Source organism: Passer domesticus, chromosome Z, assembly GCF_036417665.1.
Source record: "Passer domesticus isolate bPasDom1 chromosome Z, bPasDom1.hap1, whole genome shotgun sequence".
In the NCBI taxonomy this organism is placed as follows: Eukaryota; Metazoa; Chordata; class Aves; order Passeriformes; family Passeridae; genus Passer; species Passer domesticus.
Window position 1 is genome coordinate 52,345,937 of NC_087512.1, and position 12,147 is coordinate 52,358,083.

At 39.1% G+C, this 12,147-nt stretch overlaps 1 protein-coding gene across 7 annotated transcripts in view; it reads left to right on the forward strand.

Annotated features, from left to right (window-relative positions):
* MCC (MCC regulator of WNT signaling pathway) overlaps positions 1-12,147 on the forward strand; it is a 183,348-nt gene that overhangs the window by 151,923 nt on the left and 19,278 nt on the right. For all 7 annotated transcript variants that reach the window (XM_064403762.1, XM_064403763.1, XM_064403764.1 and 4 more), the window contains 3 exons: positions 119-219; positions 2,486-2,669; positions 9,367-9,601. In XM_064403762.1, coding sequence (XP_064259832.1) covers positions 119-219; positions 2,486-2,669; positions 9,367-9,601 — 520 coding nt within the window. The remainder of the gene's footprint in view (positions 1-118; positions 220-2,485; positions 2,670-9,366; positions 9,602-12,147) is intronic.

Below are 12,147 nucleotides of genomic sequence, written 5' to 3' on the forward strand. Positions count from 1 at the left end.
GTAGTAGAGAATTGTGCAGTTAGTCAGATAGCTCTTTTTTTTTGTTGTTGCTATTGCAGGTATTGTTCTTCTTTAAATTGCAGTTAACATTTTGTGTGGTTTTTGTTTTCCCTTTCAGTGAACAGTGCATAGAAGCATATGAGCTGCTGTTGGCATTGGCAGAAAGTGAGCAGAGTCTCATTCTTGGACAATTCAGAGCTGCAGGTGTTGGTTCTGTTGGTAAGATGTGAATGAATCACTTAATATACTTGTTTTTTTGGCATGTCAGTCAGCATTAGAATTGGTCGTAATGGTGAATCAGGTCTTCATCCATTACTTAAGAATTCTCTCCAGTCATTTCTTGGTTTTGGCTATTTAAATTCTTTTATACACCCCAAAAATAGGGGTAAAATACAAGACAGCAATTTAAATTCACCTGTGTTGGTTTCACGAGGAGATGCCTCTTCTGGCAGGAATGAGATAGTTGTAGACATGCAGCTGTACAGAATGGAATAATTAAACAATACTTGTGAGCACAAGTGGCTTAGGACCTCACAGGTGTGATAGTTGCAAGTCCAGATTCACCAAGATTGACTCCCCAGAAACAGTCTAATGTATAAAAAACTGGGATTAAAATAATACAAAGGTAGCATTGAGTAGTTACAAATAAAAGAATTTAAAGGCTGTAATTTTTCACCCACTCTTTTACCTTTGCTCTGGAATTTTAAAACATTCTATCTTCTGTCTAGCCTGTATGTTCTGGATTTTTCTTATTTTGTGGTTCGTTAATCCGGTGGCTAGGTGTTGTTTTTTAATATGCTGCCTGCTAAATAATGCAATAAGCCACTATCATAGGTACAGTAAAGTTCAGAAGTTTGGAGCTTGGCATTGCTGCTGGCTCCATTCTTCTGATAGAAAGAGGTGATTCCACAATGAAATTCCAGTGTTAGTAGTTCCATTCCTTTAATGGACAGGAGAAGGCAGTCATAGTAATCATCAAGTGGAAAGAAGCATTCAGAGAGAGAATAACTCTTCATACTGTGCTGATGCATAGCAATTGCCTGGTGTGTTAGGAGCACTGGCTTCACATTAGAGGCGGTGTCTGAGATTTTCTTCCACCTTTCTCTAAACTCTGTTCATTCCTTTTCACAATGTGCTAGGGAACTTTCCCCAGCTGTCAGAGATCAGTAAGTAGCAAAAGTGAATTTAGGCTCAGATTTTCTATTTGTGTAGGTGGTAGAAAGAAATCTTACAAGGGAGAAACACTTTTTGTTTGAGTAGGATTTCATCTGACGTGCATTTTATGGAAGAGACTGTAGTCTCTTAAATTTTTATGTAGGTATCTGTCTACAGCTCTTAATTATGGTATTATCAGTTATGGCTGTGAGACAGAAATAGTGCAAATTTCCCACTACACAGCACAGCAGGGAGGAAATTGTGTATAGTTTATGTACCTTTACTTCATTATGAAATTTGGTTAACACACCTAGATAAAATAACAGATTTTTGGTTTGAAGATCAGTCAAGCTTTATATCAACATCTGTGAGTGGAAAAGTCATGGGAGTTATACCACTTAAAGATGAGCATATCTTAAAGATGAGCATATCCAGCTTCCCTTAACAGAACATTCACCCTTCCTTTCTTCCTCATTAATGTTACTTCTAGTGCATGCACTTCACTTAGCAAGTGTGCAGTGCAGGACACTTGAAGAAGGATTAAATGAAAATCCAAGACAGAGCAGGCTGTTGGGTTTTGCTAAAGTATAAATATATTATCCCTTAATATGCAAATACATTTGTAGATTTGTAGATTTTTCTGTGTACCCAATAACATGTCTTAATTTAATGACTTAACTACAGCGCAGCTGGAAGACTGTAGGACTAGTGACAGTGGTGGTTTCAGTCCTGCTTCTTCTGAAGCTTACTCGCTACACAGGTGCTGTATAGCCACTAAAAATTATAGCAATTTAACCAGGGCTAGTTTTCTTTTGGCTTAGTATGCATGACTGTAAAATGTGAGAGGCTGCTTCTGAGCAGCTGGGCAATTCTTCTGTCTGGCTAGGCAGCGTGTAGGAAGGTGTTCTTGGCAAGCCATCAGGTTTGAGATCAAGGTGCCTGTGAGGAGAAGTTCTGGAGATGACTACACTGTGAAACCACGCTGCACCGACTGGAGTAAGAGCTGTAATGGAAGCTGAGGCTTTTCCAGTGTGTTCATAATTTGAGCATCCAAACCTAATGTTAATGCAGAATGCACACCCATTATAAACAGACAAGCTAAAATTCTGCATCACTTAAGACATGTTGCCTGGAGCCACAAGTGCCTGGAACTTGTCACTGGTAGCAGGGTGCATTCAGGCCAGTTTCCCAGTTACCACTGATGCTGACAAGGAAGTGAAGTTGCTTTCAGTTCACAGATTTGTAATTTATTGTCATTGTCTTGGTATAAACTGAGAGTAGGATCTCTTGCCTTAATTCCTGTCTGAAAGATTGTTTGCTTGAAAACTAGGGGACCAGACAGGTGAAGAAAATGTCACACAAATGCTTAAGAGGGCTCATGACTGCAGGAAGACAGCTGAGAATGCAGCAAAAGCCTTGCTGATGAAGCTGGATGGGAGCTGTGGGGGAGCCTATGCTGTCACAGGCTGTAGTGTGCAGCCGTGGGAAAGCCTGTCCTCCAACAGCCACACCAGGTAACCCTAATTCTTCTGCTCTCCTGATCTCCTAATCTCTGATTCCAGATGAAAAGTTATGTTCTATTGTATTTGCTGAGCTACCTCCCCTCACCTCAGTCCTTTGGCTTCCATGCTTTGATTTGTAAGTCACCATACCTCAGTGGTCTAATTGTCTTTGGACTTTGAGCAACTCCAGCCAAGAAGAGTTTTGTATAAATTTGTTGCAAATGGGTGACTCAGGACTTTGATCTTCATGAAGGGCAAAACCACTAAGTTTCTTTTACTGCTTTCTTACTGTTTTATTGGAACTCAAATCATGTTCTTGTTACTGATACTTGTTGTATGCAGACAGCATAGACGTGCAGAGAACCAGTGACCTGAAACAGGCTTTCACTGGCATTTTGGAGTGCTCAAGAGTTGTTTTCTAAATGTTGCAAATCTGGCCATTCTGTTTTAAACCATTTCCTCTCCTTTCTCCTTCCCTTACCCTTTGCACCCCTCCAAATTATTCCTTCCCATCCTGTTCTTTTCACTCATGGTGTGGTATAGATTGGATTCTTCCAGGAAAGACTGGATACTGCAGTGTTTCTGAAGACCTATAAAATAATGAAACATAGATGAGCTATTATTGCTGAAGTGTTATAGTTCAAATATAAGTGCCAGCAGCTTCATTTTGAGTTTTTGCCTGCCTGTGGTGTAGTTGTACTCTGCAGTAAATATGTGTGCTTGTGTATGGATACAAATTTGGCAAGTGTCCTGGATAAATATAGATGAACATTTTTCTCTTTAAATGTTATTTTTGTTTCTCAGATTTGCTCTAAAACTTCATTTTAATTCAGCTTTCTAGCCAGATCTTTATTCAAATGCAGTCATTTTCTTTGACACTTCAGAAGTTTATTTTAGTACTGTATCATTTCCTCTTCTTGCTGATGCCTCCTCCAAAGGATCTTATTTCCTGCCGTATGACTGGCATGGAATAGCTAAAAAGAGAGCAAAAAGGTAATCTGAGGGAACAGGGTCCTAATGTGAGGTGAATTTTAATGTAATTTTATTCAGATAAGTTTTCTGGTGCGCTCTCAGTGCGAGAAAGCTGTGTCTTTACATAGAAATTATTGTGGCAGCATCTGTGCTAGTAGCGCACTGATCCCACTTTCTAGCAAAAGCATTTAAACCAGGCTTGGAAAAACATTACAAGAAGCTGTTTTAAGCACTTGGCGTGCTGTGTCTTAGGCCATATCTACACCTGTATGCAAACATGTTGTCTGTGTCTATATGTAGTAACACCTCTACCCAAGCCAAGCTCATTTCCCATTCTACTGTTTGAAAGGGTCGTTTTCAGTTTTTCAGAACTACCTCAGTATTTTTATTCCTTGTGAGATGTGTGGCATGTAGTCAAGTCATAGTAAATTTTTTTTTGTCTTGGAAACATTTCAGGAAGCTTCCAGTATTGACAGGGAAGAACTGGGGGGAGGGGGATTGTTCCTGTTTCAGTGTTTGCTTTCCTAGATTTGCACTGAAAGTGTTTGGTAGGAATGTAATCTCTACAGCTCTTGCTTGCTTTAGCAGAATTTTTGGAAGGATAAGAATCTGTGTTTGTGTCTGTGTTCATTGGTGGTCAGCTGGACCGGTGTGTATGAGTCCATATAAGGTGTTGCCTCAGTAGATAAAGTTTCAGCAGAGAATATTTAAAGTGGCATAGGATTTAAAATTTCATCAGGATAAGCTATGTCATGAATGTGAAAATGCAAATTTAGTGTTCTTACATGAAAGAAATGTTTTTGCTTGAGCCATTATTATCATTGTAGTATTTTTTTCTGGTGTGGAGCAACATATTGTGCAGAATGAGGTAGGTTCTACAATTTATTTTTATATATGTGGAACATAGGAGATAAAAGCTGATGTCACTCAGTCAGAAGGCACACACCAAGTCAGGAATTTGTGGCACCCTGATCTGATTGTTACTTAGATTGTTGTCCCTCTCCCCCATTCCCAAAGTAGTTTATATTTGCCTAAGCATGCATATCAATGAAAACATTTTTGAAGCTTCTCCAGAAAATATAAATCTCCTCTTTTTTCCTTCTATTGCATTCAAGTGACATGTGGTTAGAGGTGTTTTCAGATTTTTTCTACCCTGTCTCAAAAGAGAGGGATCCCCTCTTCAGCTTACAGACACAGACATTGTGCTGTCCCATTGATGGAAAATCTGTCTTGCTTCAAAAGGCATATACTTTTCTATGTTTATATCACAGAACCATAGAAATCAAGTTTTGAAGATACCTTCAAGATCATCCAGTCCAACCACAATCCAGTACCACCATAACCATCCCTAAACCTTATTCGCAAGTGCCACATCCAGATATCTCTTGTACACTTCCAGGGATGGTACCTCCACTGCCTTTCTGGGCAATTTATTCCAATGCCTGACCATTCTGTCAGTGATAATTTTTTTCTAGTATCTAATCTGAACCTCCTCTGGCACAATACAAGGTCATTTCCTCTCACCTCTAGTGAGTTCTGTGTGAACCACCCCCCATCTGGGGACCACTGTGAAAATATTTTTACAATGTTTGATTGAAACATACTTTGAATCTGAAAAACAGATTTTTCTTGCCTTCGATGTTTCAATGTTGGAGGCTTTTAGTTGCAGATTCATATTGCTGCCTTTTCCCTTTGAAACTAAATTAATAAAGTGGTAGTAGGATGATGAAAACTATCCTTGGTTGAGACTTGTGACAAATTACTAATTTGTCCTGTTATTTGAAATCCTGTAGAATATGGATTTACAGTGGAATTGTTGACCCATCTCAGGCTTTGAAATTTCAGATGAGATTCTGAATCAAATCACTGAACACCTTACTGAGAGTAAGTGCTTGGTGAGCCGCTAGTGTGGAGTGGTTAAAGACTGTAGAAGGGAACAACTGAAATGAAAATAAATGAAAGGCAATGAAAGAGCCTAAATTCATTTAAATTAATTCTAAATTCATTTGACTGGCAGCAGCACCACAATAATGTTGCCAATTCAGTTTTTGAAAATAGAAATCGGTTTACAATGTAGTTGGAAGTCATAATTATTTTAAATGAACGAAAGCTAAGTATAGAACATACACTGCCAACAAGGTTTGACTGATTGCACCTTTGGAAGGCAACAAAAGAGAAGAATCCCGGTTGTAACACTGTCTGAAAATGGTGTATTTTATACCCTGCTGTGCTAGTAAGCCCAGCCTTACATCTGGGTTCATGGAAGGACAGATTGGGTCCCTTACATGCAAAGGCAATTCTTTTCAGTATTATACAGTGTCACAAGATATCTGAACTCCGTCAACCGTGGAAATATATCTGTCCTCAGAACCATCTCAGGTTTCAGATAAGTTGGTGACAGACAAGATTATCTTGGCTGGGGCATGCAAATAAGTTATTTGGAAATGTCTAAATAGATATCTCAGTGTTATCTGCATAACAGTTTGTTGCTGGACTGAAGCAGACTCAGAAGAAAGCAGGGCAGTTTACCAGAGGCTCTGGTATTAGCTGTTGTTTGTCCTTTGCCTGATTGGGGTATTCTTCAGTTTCTCAGGAAGAGAAACTGGCACTGTGCTGTCCCAGATCTCAAACCACAATGTTCAGCTAGAAAGAATGTGTTTGGGCTATGTGCACTGTAGATCAGCTTAATTCTTCAAAGTATTCGGTTGTGTGCAGGTATTCAAGTTCGCAAGTTTGTGGATTCAGTTCTGACAATGCTAATCTGAGTTCTACCAACTGTATTATCCACACCATTGCTTAATTGCAATTATATTAATTGATTGACTTGATTTTTAACAGATAAAATTATGCTCATGTAGGATTTTATGGATACATTTTTGTAGTTTGCAGAAGCTACTCACAGAGAAGCACTGCTGAAAGCCTCTTTTATGTCCATCCACTGCATGTTATACACATACACTGATGCTAGCAAACAAGACTGATATTACATGTACTAGCCCATATATTTTCCAAAAATTGTATATCAGAATTAATTTAACATCACCCAGGCCTGACATCATCATAAAAGACTCAAGGAATGAAACAAATGTGAAGAATATTTCTTGTTCTCATATGGCATCCCTGAGAATGGGCAGATTGATGTTGTATACCCTCCAGCTGTGATGAAACTGTGATCCTTTCTCTGTGCTTACCTAAACACTTAAGAAATAAGAAACAGCACGTCTTTTGCAAGAGTTTCTTGTGGTTTTTGGATGGATGCATTATACTATAAATGGTTTTCTTTGTCCTGATTGATGTTCAGAAGGGAGGGCATATAAGAAATTCAGGATGAAGTGCTCACCAGCTGTCATCTCTTGAAGAGAGCAGTAGTGGACCAGCACTGTGGCTGTGGAGAACTCTTTGGTGGGTGGGTTTTTGGGGCAGTACACCCTGGCAGTGTTGCTGGGGAGATCAGAAACACTGCAGTGCTGTTTCTGTCCTTTGTACCCTAACTGCTTCCAGTCTTTTGGGTGGGGATGTGCTGCTAAATGCAGGAGGAGGCTGAAGGTTCTTGTCCTCTTGTGTGCTGGCTGAGACATAAGTTCCTTGCTGAGCTCCCTCCAACTTCTGAAAAAAAAAATCCTAGGAGAAGAAGAGCAGCTTGCTAGCAATTCACCAGAGCAGCCAACTCAGCTGCAGACAGGCAGGCAGGCGGCCAGGAGTGAAGTAAAAGCAGCCTGAGTATCACTGGCAACAGCCCAGATTGCCTTCCTCAGTTTGGACTCCATTCCCCTAACATATATATGTATGGCTGTGGGTCTTCAGGGTCCAAAATCTGTGAATATGCATGGAGTATGAGGTCTAGCTCAATATAACAATAAACTTTCAGCATTTTTTTTGCTCAGGTTTCATATGCAGCAGGAGGTTTGGGTTTTCTTCCCTTCTCAAGCAAAACCTGAGATGAGGCCTTTGTGCCCCAAGACTTTTAAAGCTATCCTTCCTCCAACAAAACAGCTGTTTTACATTTAATCCAGAAAAGCTCTGCAGTTGCATTCTTTGAGTGCTGTGGAAGAAACTTACAACATGACTTCAGTACAGAATAAAGTACTTTTCACATTGTCTATCCTAATTTTTTAAATATAAATGTCTAATTCAACAAGATGCCTTTAGGCTCAGTAAAGCAGGATTTAGTAAGTGTTTCATAATTTTCTATTCAAGAAATAGTATGAACAAAGATGTGTTTCAGCCTGAAAGGGTTTCTATGTATATGAGTACTGAGTGCTCTTAAGTTTCACTGCAGAAGGAAATGGATGAAAACAAAAGCAAAGACCAATTTACAGTTGTGTCAACTATGGCAGGCACCTCTTATCTCTCAGAAAAGGAGGGAATAATGTGAAATTAAAATGGTACTGTAGTAAAGAGCTGAAATACTATACATCATGAGGGGGAAGGATTTTGAGAAATCTTGTTATACCTGCCAATTCCCTTGTCTTCTCCAAGGCTATGCTTGGAATTTTTGGGAAGATGGGCAGTTATTTGAAGTGCTTTAAAATCAAGGTGGCTTCAGCTGAAGTAGAACCAAAGGAAAGAGAAAAATGAAGCCTATCTTGATAGGCTTCCCCTTTGCACATGCATAATATTTTAGGGCATCATCCTGACTCTCATACCATCTAGCGGGTGGGACTTTTTTTCTTAGTACAAAAATGTTGAACAGCAGTGCAATTTGATACAGAAAGTGATTTATTCCCCTGCTGATAACTGAGATCATCTAGCATTCCAGACAGGCACAGTTAATGGATGACTTATCCCTCACCCAGCAGCTGATTACAGGACCTCAGGAGACAGCAGGGAGCTTTGAGTGAGGCTATAGAAACAACATGGCATTTTGTTTTCCTTTTAGTGTTATTGCAACTATATTCAGCCCTGGAATGCTACAGCTGTGTCAGTCTGGGCCCCCTGCAGCACTGGCATGCATGGAAGTGGGTAGGCAGCACTCAGCCCCCATTGCTCTAATGGCATTATTTCCCCTTTCTGCAGTCTCTGTGTAAACACTTACAGAGCTGAATAATGGGCCCTCATTTGTTCAGAAGATACACCAAGTCTTTCATGATGACTTTTTATTAGAATTCCTGCTACTGCATTGGTTAGTTTTAAATCACTCTAGCCCTGAAGAAATGCTGAGGAGTACACCTTCACATGAACTGAAAATTCTCCTGGCATTCTGTCAGTGTACTTTTCATTAGGTTGATTCCTAAAAGTATCTATTAAAATATCTGAGGTGATAACTGGTGTGGTCATCAGTAGAGATAAATCAAGTCTGGGTTCATTCTTTTTTCTTATCAGATGCTTCTTCTCAAAGAAGGTGAAGACTTGGTGTCTGAGCAGCTTGCTGTGCTCTTATTGCTAAGAAGTCTTAAATAGCTTTTTTTTTTCTTTTTGAATGAAAAAAAATCCATCACTTTTTTCAGACGACACCATTTCAGATAAAGTAGTTTGGTTACACATCAGTAAATATCTGACTTTGCAGAGAAGTTGTCACATGATTCAATTTTCTTGTGCAGCTTAGGGAATTAATTTCTTTTCTGAATTTGTCACACTTCACATTGCAGTGTCCAGTCCATGTTACATTTGTGTTCTTTCTGTGAGCTTTTAAGTAAGACTCAGATGCATTGATGAAGTATTGGGAGTGTGTTTGATGTAAAAATTAAGATTTTATTTCAAGTGTATTTTTTTCTAATACCATTCTTTCTCTTTCCAGTACTACCAGCTCAACCGCAAGTAGTTGTGACACAGAGTTTACAAAGGAGGATGAGCAGCGGCTGAAGGATTACATCCAGCAGCTGAAAAATGACAGGGCAGCAGTGAAACTGACAATGCTGGAGCTGGAAAGCATCCACATTGATCCCCTTAGTTATGATGTTAAGCCACGTGGAGACAACCAGAGGCTGGACCTGGAAAATGCAGTCTTGATGCAGGAACTCATGGCAATGAAGGTATTTTATTCATAACCAAGAGGGAGCTGCTCTGCTGGCAATGTCCATGTCACAAAACATACTCAGTCACACACATGGGAGGCTTTGATAGTGATCACTGGGTAATAAAAGGTAACTTTGTTAAAACACATAATTTGGACTGAAAATCCAGTAGTCAGAAAGCAACAGAAGGTATTAACAGTGATGAGCTATGTGTGTTCTGAGTTAGAAAGACTTCATCAGTGTCTCTAAACTTGGAATGCTCTTTTTGACAAACCAGATGCTCTTTTTCTGAGAGATATGGCAGTTGAATTGCTCAAGGATGACAAAAAACTGTGATTCAGCACTTCCCAAGAGATAGTTCATTACTTAGGAGCTTGCAAATATGCATCATGAATATTTGTGAACTGAAGCAGAACAAATTCCACTGTTTTTAATATTGGTGTGGGAGGAGGAATGGTCTGTCAGATGTCATCCCTAATGCTCTCTGACAGCTGGTCACAAGTCCTGAGCTGTTCTAGGCACTGTGTTGCAATCTGTAGCTCAGTCCAGAGACTGAACAAGGGATAGGGTGTGTAATGACTTGCATTAACAGAGAGTTTTGGAGAAAACCCTGCTTTGTATGTCCAGCTCTTAAGCTGTGTTCTAGAAACCAGTTGTAGAGCTTATATCACTTCAAGTCTGTCTTCTGTATTGATTTGGAGAGGTGAACTAAAAGATAGAAACATACCAAAGGCAATATGAATTTGCCTGGTTTTGGTTCCATTTAACTTCTATATTTTAGCAAGTGCTAATTCAGCCAACTAATTCTTGACATGTCAGGTGATGGTATTGAGTGGGACAGAAAATCCTAATAGTTTCATGAGTTTCTAAAGTTAGATTTTTGTTCAGATGTGCTGCTTCTGCCTAAGTGGTAGCCTGGTGATGATAACTATGTTCTTAGTGGTGCTGCTTTTCCATGAGGACAGATACAGTTTTGCAATAATGCATTCATTATTGGCAGTTCAGAAAAGATTGCTTGGTAGAGGTTGGGAGGTGTAAAATTATGTTACTTGTTTGAATACATTGTGACCAACAGCAATATATTCCTCACAACTAAAACATGCAAGATATACTGTAAGATGTTGGTAGATAATCAGATGTGTATTTCAGATATCACAATTCCTTTTCCTTTTTTGCATCCAGTTCTTCCCTGAAATCTCTTGCACACCATTCTTGTCTCTATTTTCTATTAATTTTCTATTTTCTATTTCATTATCTATTTTTCAATTTTAACTTACTTTATTTTCCTAATTTTATTTTAATTTAAAGATAAGATGAAACTGTGGAGCTGTATCCGTTGTGAGGTAGTGGCCTTGCCTTCCTTGTCAGGAACACCAGCAGTTGCATATCATAATTTCTGGTACAGTTTCGATGCTGGTATTTCTTTTGTTCACACAACAGTTATCTGACTTGTTTTTGACACACAGCATCCATTTGGCTGGACCTGGCACATTAGGTTTTCACTGCAGGAATTGCCTCTGGAAGAACATCTTCTTGATCAGGTCATGTGGAGTGCGTACAGAATAGACACACATTTTTGCATAGGTGTGTGATGTTACCTTCAGCCCTTTGCCGTACAGAGAAACTGACAGTACTGTTATGGGTTGTAATTTCTTGTATTTTGCTGAAATTCACAACTGCAGGAAAACCTTATGTTTCTGAAAGAGACATTGTGAAAACACAATTGTGAAAACTTGTGATTTCTCAAATATGCTACCTATCAGCTTCCATGGTTGTTGCTCAGGTCTGCATTACGCCTCCTCATCTGTTTGTCATGCTAGAACAGAGTTGAACCTAAGGTCAGGACTCATTTTGGCTGAGTATATTTTTTGTATCATTTATTTGAAACATGTATCTTACACAGAACATCATATGCATCTGCCTTCTTCTGAGATAAACTGAGAATTTAGGTTTCCTTACAGTATTTTATTTAATTTGAAGCAGATGGACTGCAGAAGACTTCATTGTTTAGCATTTTTAATTTGTTCTCCCCCTTCTACATTCTTAGCAAGGGTGATATAGCTGGACCAAGCTACTCAATTTCCCACGTTGCTGGATTTTACAATCTCCTGCTGTCTTGCCAAAACTTGGTTCTGTGTTGGAATCTCTGCCACATCTTTTGGCACCTTCCATTTCTGAATTTCTGTAAAGGCTGATCACCTCATTGGTCTGAAATATGTTTTAAATAGTAGTTTTTCATTATTAATTAGAAAGGCAGTTTGATGATTGTTTCTGTGCTGCCCTGTTTATTATTAATTTTTACTGATCCAGTGCATAAGACATAGTGGTCTGCCAGTACTCCTATAAAATTCAATTTTTGCTTCAGGCAATAATTAACCATGTTTCCAAATACATTCTCATCCACGATCTGTCATCATTGAGTAGTCTTGCTTTGAGGTCAGTTGTTGTCATGCCCCAGTTAACAAGGAGATTACTTCTGATGGGTGTAAATAATTCTTGGTTTACAGCCTTTCTGCATTTCAAAGGACTTAATCTAGATAAGAAGTCTCAGCTTTCTACACTGA